The 15,435-nt window shown below is 43.2% G+C and overlaps 2 protein-coding genes across 12 annotated transcripts in view; both read left to right on the top strand.

The window, feature by feature from the left end:
• The window catches only part of LOC1281479 (protein tincar), a 91,007-nt gene that overhangs the window by 16,010 nt on the left and 59,562 nt on the right, over nt 1-15,435 (top strand). For all 4 annotated transcript variants that reach the window (XM_061643808.1, XM_061643811.1, XM_061643809.1 and 1 more), the window contains exon 3: nt 6,050-6,092. The gene's annotated coding sequence lies outside the window, so the exon portion shown is untranslated. The remainder of the gene's footprint in view (nt 1-6,049; nt 6,093-15,435) is intronic.
• Nucleotides 7,413-15,378, top strand: LOC3290507 (uncharacterized). Of its 8 annotated transcripts, none has more exons than XM_061643815.1 (3): nt 7,413-8,086; nt 9,137-9,407; nt 12,757-15,378. In XM_061643815.1, exon 3 carries the CDS (start codon nt 12,841-12,843, stop codon nt 14,215-14,217), a length of 1,377 nt encoding a protein of 458 aa, XP_061499799.1. In that variant the 5' UTR covers nt 7,413-8,086; nt 9,137-9,407; nt 12,757-12,840; the 3' UTR covers nt 14,218-15,378. The 8 variants fall into 8 exon arrangements, with proteins under 8 accessions (XP_061499799.1, XP_061499804.1, XP_061499798.1 ...); XM_061643820.1 differs by having other exon boundaries at nt 9,197-9,407; XM_061643814.1 differs by having other exon boundaries at nt 7,413-7,782; nt 9,125-9,407.

Genomic DNA, 15,435 nt, shown 5'->3' on the forward strand with positions numbered 1-15,435 from the left:
TGGTGGCTGGAAGTTCCTTCCTTCATACACTGTTCCCAGTGGCATGCCGAACCTCACATTGGATAAATGAGTTTAAAAGCCGGCATAAGTATGGCAACATGTTCAACTAATGACTTCGTGCTGTCGGGCTTTAGTATGCGGATGCGTACACCCCGTGGACAACTCCTCAGAATTAAAATTCAAACACCCTGCCCCTTTATGCGGGCCAGCTTCTCAACAGCCTTTCAATATGCAATAAGCCGAACATGTGGATAGGGGCGTATTGAACAAAAAAAGCGTTCGATTTTAACTCATCAAAAGTCTTCAACCGATTAAGTGACACTCGCCAGGGGATTTTTTTTTTTTTAATTTTCAATGGTTTGAAACATTCTCAGCTGACCGTCTTACAAAATTGACACAATGTCAAGAGCTTAAAGTGAATACGAAAAAAGAAAACAGACACAACCCATTCCTGATGGAATAAAAACATTAGCAATCAAACCGACTGCTGTCCTGGGCACATCGTTTAGGCAACAATTCTAGAGCCTTTCGTCCGATGCCCGCTGCTAACCTCAAAAAATATGTAACCCATAAAAATAAAATCCCCCGAAACCTCGATCAATCTGTACCTTCAGCACACGGCGACGCGTACGGTGATGGTTGGAGAACACGAACATCTGCTCTCCGGTTTTGTTATTGCTTCGATTTCTGTCCTTATTCCCTTCCCTTTCTTACCGCTGCGCACGCTCTTCGACATGACCGGTCGACCGGTCCTGGCGTTACAGCTTCCAAAAATACGCTGCTACGGTGTCGGCTACGGTACGACATGATGATTCCACTCTTTCTTGACGGCCGTGCAGTCGCCCGAGCTATCTTAACGTATCGAACCGTTCGTTTGTGGATCTTATTTTGTGCCGAAGTTTCGTTTGCCACCACGTCCGTGCATCCTTTCGGGGGCTGCAATCCGAAGGCAGGGAATGAATCTGGTTGGTGGAGTTTAAATCAGGTTGCAACCTATGCACCAAGCCGGGCAAGTACGATCTCGGCCAGCAGCCGGCACACAACAACAGACGCTTACAGGATGGGTTTCTATTTGAGTTGTTTTACTGTTCGTTTCTTCATTTCATGCTTGGCCAGGTCGATTACCTGCCACCGTTGCCCGCGCAGGTACTTCAGTGGTGGACGCTGCAAAGAGGATGAGGTTTTTTTGGACAAAACAGGACGCAAACCGTTCCCGGGAAGCGTCTGTGTAACATAAATTCTGCCAATACCGATGCTTGTGGTGCACAGTTTCCCATGCGAAGGATGCGCAAAACACAATGAATGCTGCGAGATGGAAAGACAAAAAAGGGCGAAAGTACAGCAAAAGAGGCAAAACAAAGCAAAAGATGCTTCGGGCGCGCGCGCCCTACCTTTGGCATCGGTCAAGTCAATCGCAGCAGTTAAGGTTTCCTTCGCTTCCAGCCCTAAAATTGAACAGAAGGCACACTATATGCATGTTTTGCACAACGCAGTTTCGCATCAAAAACTCCCGGTTTTCAAAATTACCAATCGTTGGTCGTTCTAATTGGTACCTTCAGGTGTGCGAACGTTGGTCGGTCTCTCGTGTTCCAATATACGCAGCGGCCAGGTGCTTGTATTTAGGCCGAGAGGCAGCTTCATCGCTCTTCGCTGGACGCAGGGAGTTTTTTTGTTTTTGTTTTTAACTCTACCAACTCAACAGGGAGCCCCTGCCAAACTGTCGAACGCTGGCTACCGAAGGGAGATGTTGGAGAGTTTAACGAAACTATCAAACGATCGCGTTACAGGCACGCATAGTCTAATCCCTTAATGGGACTCACTTCATCGTGCAAGCGACGAACCAACGCTAGAGCCACCGGCAGATGGTAAATGAAGTATAGGCGTAGGCTTTCGAGAGGTCAACGCAGGTAGGTAGAGCAACGTGCCTTTGATTTGAAAGTTGTTGATTTTTTAAAACGCAACAGATGGGAAGCGTACAATATGTTGCGCATTTTTTCGTAGGCCCTTGTTTGCTCTACTTTTAAATCAAATTTTACTATGACCCTGCCAGATTTAACGATGTTCTTGGTTTTGTTTACTGCAACGGTTTTTACCAAATGTGTAGCTGTTCTGTTATGCCCATTCCAAGTCTGTTTCCTTCGCCATTAGTCAAGTTGATAAACTTTGCGCCGATGAACTGCATGGCAATCGACACGAGATCATCTGCTTCCTGCTATCGAAACTAACTTTCTTAAATGCCATCTGATTATTGATCCCACAAATCCTACTTTATCTGTAACGATCGATCGAACGCAATGGGATGACTCATCACACGCGACCCATTCCAGACAGGAAACATCGTCCCTTCCAAAACCGAACTATAGCCTTCTTATCAAACTTCACCACACAACCACACGAAACGAGTAAGTCCTTGTGAAGATTCCCTAATTTACCGAATCCTCCTGCTCTCGGTGAATCCGCCCCAGGGCTTCCGTAGCGTTTCCCAGCGCTGTTCACTACTTCCTGCCACAGAATGCAAACAAAAGTTTCTCGCCCATTTTACTGGCGAACTTCTGCAGTAATCAACCAGACATAAGACCGTGTAAGACTCGTTCCGATTGTTCCGTTGCGCATACATTACACTCCAGTGCACGCATCGTCTTCGCAAGAGTCTTCGTCCGAAAAGCCTTTACGTTCGCTGGAAGCTCCAACTTCTCGCATTAGTCCCGATTGTAGGAGCGATTGAATTCATTTGGGTGCACCAAATGGATAAAGTTCCACCAGCCCGGCACCACCGACCACCGGACATGATTCTTCAATAGAACTCTGCTCTGCACAGTCTGCTCGGACGGTATTCCTTATGCTTTTTTCTTGCAGAGAGTCTCACCTGCTCATGCGCTCATAGCATAATACCAGCTTACCTTTGGTTGAATCTTAGCCCGCTCGTTCCTTCTTTTTTTTTTTTTGTTGCTTTGCAGATCACTTTCATGTCCTTTCAGCTGGAACGCATTTTCATTATGTGTTTTCTTCCCCTTGTGTGTTTCTGACACTACTCGCTCGCAGCACAGCGCACTCAGTCTGGTACGCAATTTTTATCATGCTTTATGCGACTCGAGCTGTAATCCTGGTCTTTCGGATTAGGAGTGTAGTTTTTGGCAGTGAGAGGGTGTGGCGCATTAACGAATAACTACAAGCAAAATCCCTTCAGCGTACAATATGCCCGGCAGCAGCGCCCCGCAAGGGGTGAAACATTTTGATCCCCTGCACGTGTGTCGTCCCATGCGATGGGTTGATTTCTTATCAATTTTTTTGACAGCCGGCAACGGTGCAAATTGATTCCGATGTTTAAGACGGCTCGGAAGTGCAAACAGTCTGGCCGTAAGGCCACTGAATCGAGAGGAAGCGAGAGGAATAAAATATAATCCCCTCAATTCCGCTCCGAAACTGCGATATTTGTATCCAAACCACGAAGCTACTACGATGCAGCTGCTTATCGATTGATAAAAACTGTTTCCAACCCTCAACCGGCATCCATCTGATTCGACCAGCAGAACGTGTCACGAACGGCCAAGAACCCCTTTGCACGTGCTCTTTGTGTATGCGTGCCCAAAGACTTTTAAAGTAATTACTTCTTGCTGCCGGATGGTGACTGCGGAAGTGCAATACCGAGCAACGACTTTCGTTCGTTCCAACCAGTTCGATTTGTTGATTATCAACCCACCGAATAATGTAGCCCTCTGCTTCCGAACGAATGCCGGAAGAGCGTACCAATTGCGATGGGCAATAAAATCGGGGCCATCGTACAATTTGACCTCGATTGCTGCTTATCATCGAACTGTTTTCTATGCTAGAATCTTGCGCAGACCAATCGACCGCGTTCAATTATTCATCTGACTGCCAGAAGGAACCGGGATGTTATGGTTCCGGCATCTGAGTACCTAATCCGGCCTGAGACTGCCTGAACTTGTGTGATAATCGCTCTCCAGCGTTGGTGACGATTGTAGCCTTCAATGGACCGGAGGAAATGAATAATTTATAACTCCCATTACGCATGTTTTCGTCTGTGGGTTCATTCCTGATGCTACCTTTTTTTTTTTGACACATCAATGACCCTCTTTCTAGGAAGACCTAAAGATCCACGACCTTACCCGAGTTTGGTACAAAGACTCTATTTGAGGTTATATTTCATAACCACTACAACAAGCCCGTAAAAGCAAAGGGGAATCGTGGTTAAATGACACCCCAAATCGAATATGGCACATTCGCTATCTAGGACCCTTGTGTTCCCCGGTTTTGGAAGCTCATATTAAGCTCCTGTGTAGTGCGAGCAATGTTAAAATTTAATACACTCGACCTGCATATGTCATCACCTTCAAACACTTGGTGCGATCTTTCTGCTCCAATTTCGCTGTACCCACTGCACGCAAACAGGCACTCGGTGGCACCATTCGTTAAAGCCCAACAGCAGGATCTAAAACCATTTATTTGTACACCGGCGGTGCCCACCACGGTCTCCCTCAGAAGTTAATCTGCATGTGTTTACTGTGTGCACTGTTACATGGACTTGTCCTATCTCGATACGTTCCCTCCGGACGTCCTGCTGTGTGCCACACTCGTGCTATTTTTAGGTCCTAGCTCCTAGGTACCCTTAGTTAAAACGCGAGTTAGAAAAAAGTGTGTTCCGGGGCGTGAAGAACCGTGAATGACTAACTAATGATGGTAATGAATGAGTTGTCACAGTTGGCTTGGTCGAAAGGGACAGCACGGCATCGCTGGGAGAACGAAAGGACAGCAACCCCCGTGGCTCCGATTGTGCTCAAAATCGTTACTGTATGAAGTACCATATCCGTCCTCTTTAAGCGTGCGAGTGCTACCGCTGTCAATGGATTATTTGATTACCGTGCTGGCAATTTGATTGTTGGGTTAGAAAATGGCGTTTACGTGTTTTATGCGTCATGCATTAATTGGCAGCGATTGATGGGTGGATATTGATGGAAGCGAGAATCGTAGTAAAACAAAAATATGATCAAAATATCTTATTTTGCTCGATAATTATTTACAGTAACATGCTTTAATTGCCGAGAAGATGATGATCAGATGATATTAAAATACCCTAAAAGTTTTTGCTCAATCTCCCTGAAAAAGGCAAAAATGGAATTAAATGTTTGTGGAAATTTGACATTATCATTTTCATTGCGTTCCGTTCTTGCATGGACATTCCGTTCTTGCATGGATAATGAAATTAATTTTGGGTCAACATCGATCAAAACTTTCAATCTACTTTACTTACCTTGGGTTCAGCGATAAGACAAAATGCCTCAATTTGTTCCTCGGGCCGGTTTCCATGCATACAGATTACCTGATTTTAACCATTCCCACAAGACGTTCTACTTGCATGTTCAAGCATAGCAGCTTGAGAATGACCAGTGACAGCGAGGGAAGAACGAATACTCGTGTCCTCAACGAAAATGTGTATGTTCCTGGTGGTTTTAATGATCTCAAGCCAATTTCCGTCCAATGTCTGGCATGACTGATAACACTGTGAGATAGTACAAAAAAACATACATAAAACATAACACATATGTACTTTGAAGTTTAATATATTTGATTGATAGTTTGCATACATTTCCAGTGGTGATATGAGTATTTCTTATTAAGAAACCAGTCAGGAGAAAATAACAAAACTTTCTTTTCAAGTACAACAAACCACAAGAGCAAACTAACAGTGCATTTCTTCAGTGCATAATTTATAGATAAAGGCAATGCTATAAACAAAAATTAACCTCGTTTGCCATTAAACCCCACAATGAGTCCCGGATGTGTTTAAGAAGGCTCCGTTAAGTTTTATATCTCATTTCCCCGGAAGCATAATATCCACCGCGGCAAGCAAATTTGATGTTTTTTTTCTTTCTTTTCCCTGTTAATGCGTTTCCATGCGGAAGGTTTATTTTTGGCATAATTTATGCACCATTCCAGCACCGTTACTGAAATTCCATTTGCCAGTGCAAACGATGAGGCCTCCTATTATTTTATAATATTTTAACGAATTATGTTTTCCACTTTCTTTCAGGGTTCTTCCTGCACATTTGATGGTGGACCTTCCCTTCTCACTGGTAAGTAGTATCGTTTTATTTGATTCCTTGAAAGCAGCTTACCAAATAATTAAACTGTAAATAACCTATCTGAAAAATATGTACACAGTAATTTCTAAATTCCTGAGAGTCTATTAAAATCAACATTGAAACATTTTTCTATATTTATGGCTACACAAACATTCGCTTATCAAAAGCATATCTCCATTCGATTCAGAACAAGCGTCTAGCGTCCACTTCAAGCTAACGAATCAATTACCAAAACACTGGCCAAATACTACCATCATGCTCTTCACACGGAAAACATGCATAATGACCACCGAGAACCATAAGTGGTTCCTAAAGAAATATTGTTATTGCATCATTTGCGTCCTGCTATTTGCCACTTCAACCGAGCCAGAACGGTATGGCGTTAGCAGCATACACACCGAACATTAGAAGCATTGGTTTCCACTTGAAGGTTCCCTTCTGTGGTTGGTCGCTTTAAGAAGGAGTGCACCGTTTTGCACCCAACCAACAAGTGAATATCGAATTTATGCTTCGAGCACATGGTGATGGAGTTGCCGGTCGTCATGGTGTGTTCGTTCCCAATTGTTGAATTCGATAGTTATGTGTCTGGGGTTAGCAGCTTTGGTTCTAGAGTTTTTGGACCGGAATTTCATTGCTATTTCCAATCACAACAAGTGTTTATCTAGTTTACTTGTTTCTTGTTACTAGCTAAACTTATCAGTTTGTTTTTTTTATGATGCGAAATATTTACAGTAAAGTTCTTCAAACTTTTAACAAACAACATGTCCTTCCTGATCCAAAATGTTCAATGGTTCTTTTGTGTTTACCTTATTGCCACTTTCAATGTAACCGTCTACATATATTCAAAAAGTAACGAATGTTTTGCAATTGTGTCGTGAGAAGATGCGCACAACATAATCAACACAGCACAAAACATTTTTGTAAATTTGATACTATTGGAAAATCGTTTAAACAACTCTCGTGCCATTATTGCTCTTTGTTTGTTGGTGAAACATTTGCACACTTTAAAAAACCGTTTAATCTCATAAAACCTGCTCATATTACACATATACCAATCGATTTTTCGAACAGTGTCGGTCGCCATCTTGCACAGTACAGTGTGCCAGAGTGCCGCAGAGAGCTGCACAGTCACACAAGAGCATTATTGCGGCTGCCAAGAGAACGTAGCACAGCTCGGCCCTGTACCGAAAAACCACCGTTCGGGCCTGACTCTGTTGCCGATGATTTCACCATCCACAGCGCTGCAGCCAGTTCGAGATAGCGCAGACACAACCACACAGCACCGCAGAGAGAGAGCGAATAGCAAACCCCATCGCCTCATCACGTCTTTGCACCGCTTGTGCACCAAAAACAACCCCCTAGAGTAGTGTCGTCGGTCGGTTGAAATTTTGCGAGAGAAAACTCACCCCTCCACCCCATATCAGCACCCAAGCGAAAGAGAGCCAGTGAGAGCATAAAACAGCGCACAGCTCTCACTACGGGCAGACCACGGACCAAGGGTAGCACAGTTTTGACGTCTTCGCACACAACACATTCGCTCCTACCTACACTGCGAAAGTTTACGTGAATTCCGCAACGCAAAGAGTGTACAAATTTGCTGTGTCCCGTGGTTTTGGCTCGTGCAAACCGGGGGTGAAATTCGAACGTATTACCATCCTCCTGCTGCATCTTTCCGGTTCCGGTGAGGGAGGGTGGGATGTAAAGTGCACGCGACAGCAGCAGCAATACGCCGAAACCGTATAGCCTGTGTGCGCTCCCCGTACACACAACAGCAGCACACAACACGACGGACTCCGGCCAGCCGGAACCGATTCTCCTCGTGTGTGCGTGTGTGCCAGGGTTAGCTGCGCTGCTCATCGATTTTTTTGACCGTGTGTCCGTCGTGGTGTGTCGCTGTCCGTGTTCCCGGGACCGTAGTTTCGTGGCGCTTGCAACCAATTCAGGGACCCACCGAAAAGGCAGCTGTGCTAGTGGTGCAATTGACGGTCAGTGACGGCACTTGAGGGTGCACTTGTGTTTTCGGTGGCTTTGTTTTCCCTGTGCGAGAGCAGATTTGTCTTTATGGGCCTGATGGAGAGTGACAATGGACCTGATTAAAACGCACTATGTTTCGCGGGACAACATAAGAGTTGTGCGTAATGTGTGAAGGAAAAAAAACTTGTCATTCTTTTGCTACCTATATGGCAAACGTTTTGCGTGAAACAAACACTTGTTCAATTATCTTTTTTCGGTGCATTTCTACTTGGATGTGTTAGTGTGGTTTCGGTCTGTTACGTTGATTGCATGGTGCTTCTTTTTGGTGATTTTTTGTTCTGTCTGCAACCCGTTTTATGTGTACTTGGTGCATTGGGCATTGGCGTCAATCATTATTATAAAAAGAAGATTAATTTAATTAAACATGTTCTTTGCAATGCACTGAAAACAGTTCAATCAATACCTAATTTTGCTATTTTGTGTGACTGTGGGTTTTGCCGGTCTGAGAAATGTTCGCGCGATAAATTCTACCGGTTAGGAATACCCCATCCCAGTCCACCTTCTGATACCGGCTTTTCCCTTTCATCGATGCAAACAGAAGCATCGTGGAGTGTTTCTATCTATCGCAGTGGGAAGGAGGGAGGAGCAAGGGTCAGAGTGTTCCATACGGTTGTTTGCTGTATTTCCAATAGCGCACACCTGTGGTGCAGTCTGACAAGGGTGGTATGCGCTCCACATGGTGCTACAAGCGTGGCACCTTCTATTTATTTACTTGAGAAGACTATTTAAAGAAAACCACAGCCGAGATCATCGAACGAGCACGGCCGTATGTAAAACGTGCAAAAATATCGACGCACACCCATTAGCGCCATGACGTGGTGTGGTACAGCTGAGAGAGCGTGTACGAGCGTGAGAGAATTGTATGCGCGAGAAAACAAGCATGAGCGTATGCTGCAGAGCATGCAGGACGGTGTTCAATGGAGCTACTTAGTGTTAAATATCTAACCGACATTGATTATTTAAACTTTTGTTAAATTCTAAAAAATTAGTTTCATTTTTAGTCAAAGTTATGAAACACTCTATTACAACGTGGCCCTAATTTAATAATAATTAAACAATAGTGAAATATCGGTCAGTTCAAAACATGCAAACTAAGCGAGAGAAAAAGCAAAAGAAATTTTTATAAACATTTATAGTGAAAGTGCTTATACAAATCGTGTTGGATAATTTTTTGCCGTCATTGTGTACACCGAAAATGAAAATTCTACAACACATTACAGCGACAACATAAGAAGCAAACAACTGTAAACATTTCAACATACAATAAAAAAGGTAAACTTCATGAACATACGAAAAAAAAATTAATTCCAATGGCAATACTAGAATGCAAAATACGTACGTAAAAATACTTTTTGTATGTTCGCTGACGTAGGATTGACGAAACACAAATGGAAATGATTTTTGAATTAAGTTGTGTTATGATTTTTGGGGCTACTATTCGGTTCTTGATTAGCTGCAGTTAAGCGAATTTATGCATATCGTCCAACTGCAAAAGTTGAAGACATTATTCATCATGTCAAACACACCATTCATCATGATAATCCTCCTGGATAAGAACCTCTTTTCAATCAACGTGTCTGTCGGTAAAGATGATCCGTTTTAAAGAGCACTTACGTTTTATCAAACTTCAAAGTACACATTCAGTCAGAAGGAAGATACTAAATTTTTTCTTCCCTCTGGTCGAAGTATCAGGAAAATAAAGACGTGATAAACAAGTGTTTAATTCATATTTATCACCATAGCTTACCCATTAAATATGAGTTATCGTTCGTTGAGCGTAACGAAACAAACAAGGCGCCGCAATGATAGAGAAATATCATGCATCGTAGTCTTTGGTGCACTGCAAGTGCTCTAAAATAACCCCAAAGTAACGTCTTCATGCACAACATGGTTATTGGAATCAACGGTTTGCCCGAGAGACGAGCGCGAAATTTCATTTTTCATTCTGCTACTATTTTAAGATCCTTTTATGCTTCATCCGAAAGCTGTGGTGAAGTCGTGTGCAGCACAAGACACTGGAACGCCAACAGCACTTGGCAGACAGTTGAGAATTAATGGCCTCTCTAGAATCGTGTGACATGCGAAGCGCCAAATTCACCCAAGGATCACAACCGAAGCGCTTCTTAGCTTATCAGAAAGTGCAGAGTTCAGTCCGTTGCTTGAGTATCTCACGGCGTGTGCTTGAATGGGTTCAGTGGTATTTTGGGTTGAAAATTCATCAGCTAAAGAAGCTTTCAGAAACACGCCGGTCTTCGCTATCGTCTGAAACCATGCAAGGGTTTGAAAGAATGTACAGCATCCATCCTCGTCTGCCGTTTAGTTACAGTATAAAAATCGCTAGTATATTCATATAAAGAGTATTGGAATGTGCATCTAAACATTGTTCAATTCCTGATAGATGATAGTCGAAATGGTTACTACCAACGAAATACATGTTTGACTAGTTCAAGATAATGATTCCTTTCGTATATCGTAGAAGAATACGCCTCACAGTATGCAATTGGCACATCAAAATTACTCCTTGAGCTGGCTTGGTTTGGATTTTTAAACGAATATACATAACACGGCTACGTGTTAGTCTTGCCTTATTTCACCACAAATACTTGCTATTCCACCCTCCAAGCAAAATGCCAATCGTTCCTGCGGTGCGGACATTTCCGCTTCACCGTTCCGATGACAATTGGTGCGTGCCAATGACACCTAAATTAAAGTTTCCGAGCTAGTTCGAAGGGACGACGCGCAGCTCTGTGCATGTTGGCACAGCGACACTGTTCGAAGACGTTGGAAAAAGACTCCGCAAACCGCAAACGGGAAATTGAAATAAGAAACTTTGCCTGGAAACCGAAACCTCAGCGAGTTTCTGTGCGTTCCGTACGTGTGCAATAGAACAAACAAAAAATAATTGAACTCAAATCGATCGATCTTCAGTATCGCCGCACATCAGGACGGAAGGCATGTTGAGGAGTAACTGAACTGGAAAGACTTCTTGCGGTGGAGGTAATCTAACTTTGAGCGAGTGCAGTAGGATAACTATTTGCTGTCCTGTGGCAGCCGGTTGGGAGAGAAAAATAGAAAGCGAGAGAAAAGAAAATTGGGAACGGTTTTATTTGTTATTGATTGGATTTTCAGAGGGCTCATAACGGTTGGAAAAGGGGATTCATGTGATTTCCTGCTGAACTTTAATGTTTAATGCTTATGTGAATGGGGAGCGGTTTGCTGTGCTATATAGTAAGAGCGTTTGTAAGGTGTGTCGATGGACGAAAACTACGTTTCAGCTCGAACCTAGAGGCACTTCGCACTGGACAGCGAAATCTAATTAAATTTCCCATAATTAACCTCATGCTGCTATCGCTGATTGCACAAATCTAATTTGATGTTGTTAGGAAGCAGTGCTAGGGACTAGGGAAAAGTTGTGGTTAATTCCTAACCTAAGATTACGAGAAAAAATACTCAACAACGGATAGCTGACTGATTGACGGATTGTAGGACTTTCCTCCGGTTGTGCAGGGCAAACATTTAAGCGATGGAGAATGAAAGCGTTATCGACCAACATTTTCATTAGCCACCCCATTTCATTGCATACAAAGGCCCGCTCGTAGTCAAACTTTATGCCATCGGTGGCTTGGGGTTTGGAGGGCAAGATTTATAGAATTACTCATCCAACTCTAGCTCCCTTTACGAGCGGGCTCCCCAGCGACTAAAGCCGGCCAATGCACCATCGACCGAAAGCACTAGCCCGGAACTAGCGTCTTCAAATGAACCGGAAAAGAATCGGATATTTATGAACCAAACCAAGCACCGTCTTTTCCTCCTGCTAGCACTGACGCTTTGGAGCTAGGACACCCAGGTCCCATCGCACTGGTCCCAGCTCATTTCCATTGTTTTTCGCGTGTGCAATAATGGCTCGTTTGCCACCGTATCGTAAACTAAAGTCGCCGGCATTATTAGTAGAAGGGTTCAGTGTTTTTGCTTCCACTTTGTTCGCTTTTTTCGCTTCCGTTCGCGTGAACCGGCGTCATCTAGCCACTGTTGTTCAGAAGGGGAGTGCGTCCTTTCATAACCCCACAAGAGATAAGCTTAGTAGATAAAGTTTTGCTTTTTTATTACTTTTGTCTGCGTTTTTCTTCCTCACCATTTTACCCATTTTTGTGGCGGTGTAAGTGCCTACCTTTCCCCTAAAGGCAAACTACAACGCCTGCACTTGCGCCTGAATAGACCCGGCAGACGAACGGGTTGGGTGATTAATGATTTGTTGTAAACAATAAAGGACTCATTTTCTGACGTTCACTTGGAAACGGCTTCGTTTAACCCGCTCGTTGCAGGGAAACTTTGCCGAGATCCATAACCGGTGTAATAATTACCAGAACATATGAAACGCAACACGGGTCTTTTGGTAGCGTCTACATACAGGATTAATCCTTTGCATAAACGTACCGAAAGTCTCTTGGGGGAGATTTCCAGCAATTGCATTGAGAAGTAGGGAAAGAACATACAATATTGTACGGACTAATTTGCATTCTAGTGTGCCAATGGAATTGTGGGACGAACAGGCAGCGTTGCAGCTGCTGTCTGGGAAACATAATTGTCATATGTTATCCGTTGTCTACTTCTCCTTTCACAGTTTCAGTTCACATTCACTCCACTCTTCGGATAGCTATTCTTGGGTGTTTTTGGATCGCATTTCACCTATAAACCCATCGTAAGGATGTCGAAAAAGGACACGGCTACGTTCTTTTCGCAAGGTACATCGGCACAGTTTGACTACGTCCTTGCCCTGTACCCGCAGGTGCTGAAGCTGAAGGCGGAAAACAAATGCAAAAAACCAGACGAGCTGATCCGCCTGGACGACTGGTATCAAAACAAACTTCCCCAGCTAATCAAGAAGCGGGGCAAAGATCAGTACATGGTACACGAGGAGCTGGTCAAAACCATGAAATGGAAGCAAACGCGCGGCAAGTTCTACCCGCAGCTATCCTATCTGATCAAAGTAAACACACCCCGGGCGGTGCAAACGGAAACGAGAAAAGCTTTCCGCAAGCTGCCCAACCTGGAACAGGCCATTACAGCACTATCGAATCTGAAGGGCGTCGGCACAACGATGGCGTCTGCCCTGCTAGCTGCAGCCGCTCCTGAAAATGCCCCCTTCATGGCGGACGAATGTCTGATGGCAATACCTGAAATCGAGGGCATCGACTACACAACGCGGGAGTATATGAACTTCGTGCAACACATCCAGACCACGACGGATCGGCTGAATCGCGAATGTCATCCAGACGACAGCTCGTCCGAACAGCCATCCAGCAGCAGCAGCAGCAGAACACTTCCTTCCAAGGGCACGTCAGGCAACGGCACGTCCAGTAAAGATGGCGACACGGACGACGATAGTTCGACCTCTTCCAATGATGATTCGTTGAGCGCGACACCTCCAAAAAAGAATAAACTCGAAACACCGAAACCAGCACTCATGCCTCACGAGAAAAAATGGACACCTCATAAGGTGGAGCTAGCGCTCTGGACACATTACGTTGCCAGTGAGTTGCAGCCGGATCTGCTAGAGCACATACCGGAAGAGTCCAGCAAATCTGCCACCGACGAAGCACTAAAAGATCCTAACGAAACCGTGCAACCTGCAGAACCGGACGCATCTAAGGCAAGCAATGGAAATTCCACTATCAAAGTCGTTGGGCAACAGCAAAGCAGTAATCACGTGCTTGAGGATCCTTCCGATGAGAGTAACTGCGACACAGAGCACGGTAAAAGTGCACTCGGTTCGGACGAATCCTCCAAGGATCATAAATTTGGGCAGGATAGCCTGGATGACTGCACCAAGTCGGAGGACAGTATGGAACAACCTACCACCACTATTACTAACACTGGTAGTAGTTTAACCTCTCTTTCTGCCAATGTGCGAAGGAAGACTTCGAAAAATAGTGCAAGGTATGGAGCAATAGCGGCAGTCAGCGACGACTCGTTGAGCAGTTCTAAACAATCGATTGACGACGAAAGAAACAGTTCCGGTGAAGAGGATGTCGAGAATGATCAGACGATTCCACCTCCCGGCAAAAAGACTAAAGTTGGTTAATGGTAGTGAGCGGTACGCTAGTGCTAAGTAGAGTATACTATTCGCAATGATACGCTCGATACCTGTAGATTGTGTAGATGATTTTTCAGTCAATTGAAAAGTAGTAATGTTTATGTTTTTGGTTCCGTCATGTTGCAACATCATTTCTGACTAGTTGTTTCAGTGAGAGATAACGCTCGGCTGAATTATTTATAATAAAATATTAAACTTCGAATGTTTTCTCTAGTGCTACATAATCTACCAATATTTTAGGCTCCTACTGCCATAAACATTCCACCTAAATTTTGATGTTACTCAGCGTAATGATTAAATTTTGTTTTGGCTTCGATACCTCCGCCGTTGTTAATTACTATCAAGCAACAAACAAACATAACAAATCTAAATATTACTTTATTTATTCAAACGATCATTATAATTATTAAAGTTGATTTGATATATCTATGTACGATTTATCCTTGTAAATCCGTTAGTCGTGTGACATCATTTGTATGAATAACTTTGAAATGCTTCGTTTATTTATTAAACAACCAAATAAACCTATCATTGTCGAAGATACTGTATAGAATGTGCTCTGTCCACATAAGTATCATTTCTAATCATAGCATCAAACATTTATGATGTACTGGTTGGGTACGAACATCGCAACCTTTCTTTTCTAGAATAAATCTTTATTAATCAAAATTTGACTACACTGATGAAAACGATGCAAAACCAACAATATTTTGTGTAGTTCAGTTATTCAGTTACTATTGGTGACATAAATAAACTGTGTAGATATAGACACAAGAAAGCTTAGAAACTAGCAATCAAACTAACGTTAGCTACCACAAACATAAAAACATGTACATCTGACGATAAATTCACTGAAAATGGTGAAAACGCCTGAAAGACAAGCTTCTATAGACCGGATGAAATCACAAACAGCCTTTAAAATAAGAATAATGATGTTCAAATCGTCATTCAAACTGCAAGCAAGTTGATAATAGAACACACATACAAAAATTGATTTAAACTGAAAAAACTAAGTTAAAAAACTTTAACAAGTAAAAAATCACATATATTTGATTAGATAAAAAAAAATCAAAAACGTAAATTGTATAAACCAATCTGATATCATTCAGAGGAAGTAAAGGGAAATAAATTAATTTGAAATGCAATAAATTTGGTTCGAGTCTGTAGATTGTTTAGGTTCGTATTGAATAAGCTGCTTTCAAGGGT

Source organism: Anopheles gambiae, chromosome 2, assembly GCF_943734735.2.
Source record: "Anopheles gambiae chromosome 2, idAnoGambNW_F1_1, whole genome shotgun sequence".
NCBI classification, from domain to species: Eukaryota; Metazoa; Arthropoda; class Insecta; order Diptera; family Culicidae; genus Anopheles; species Anopheles gambiae.

What these genes read in the sequence shown, in the direction of transcription:
- LOC3290507 (XM_061643815.1), top strand. Translation starts at nt 12,841, where the DNA reads ATGTCGAAAAAGGACACGGCTACGTTCTTTTCGCAAGGTACATCGGCA.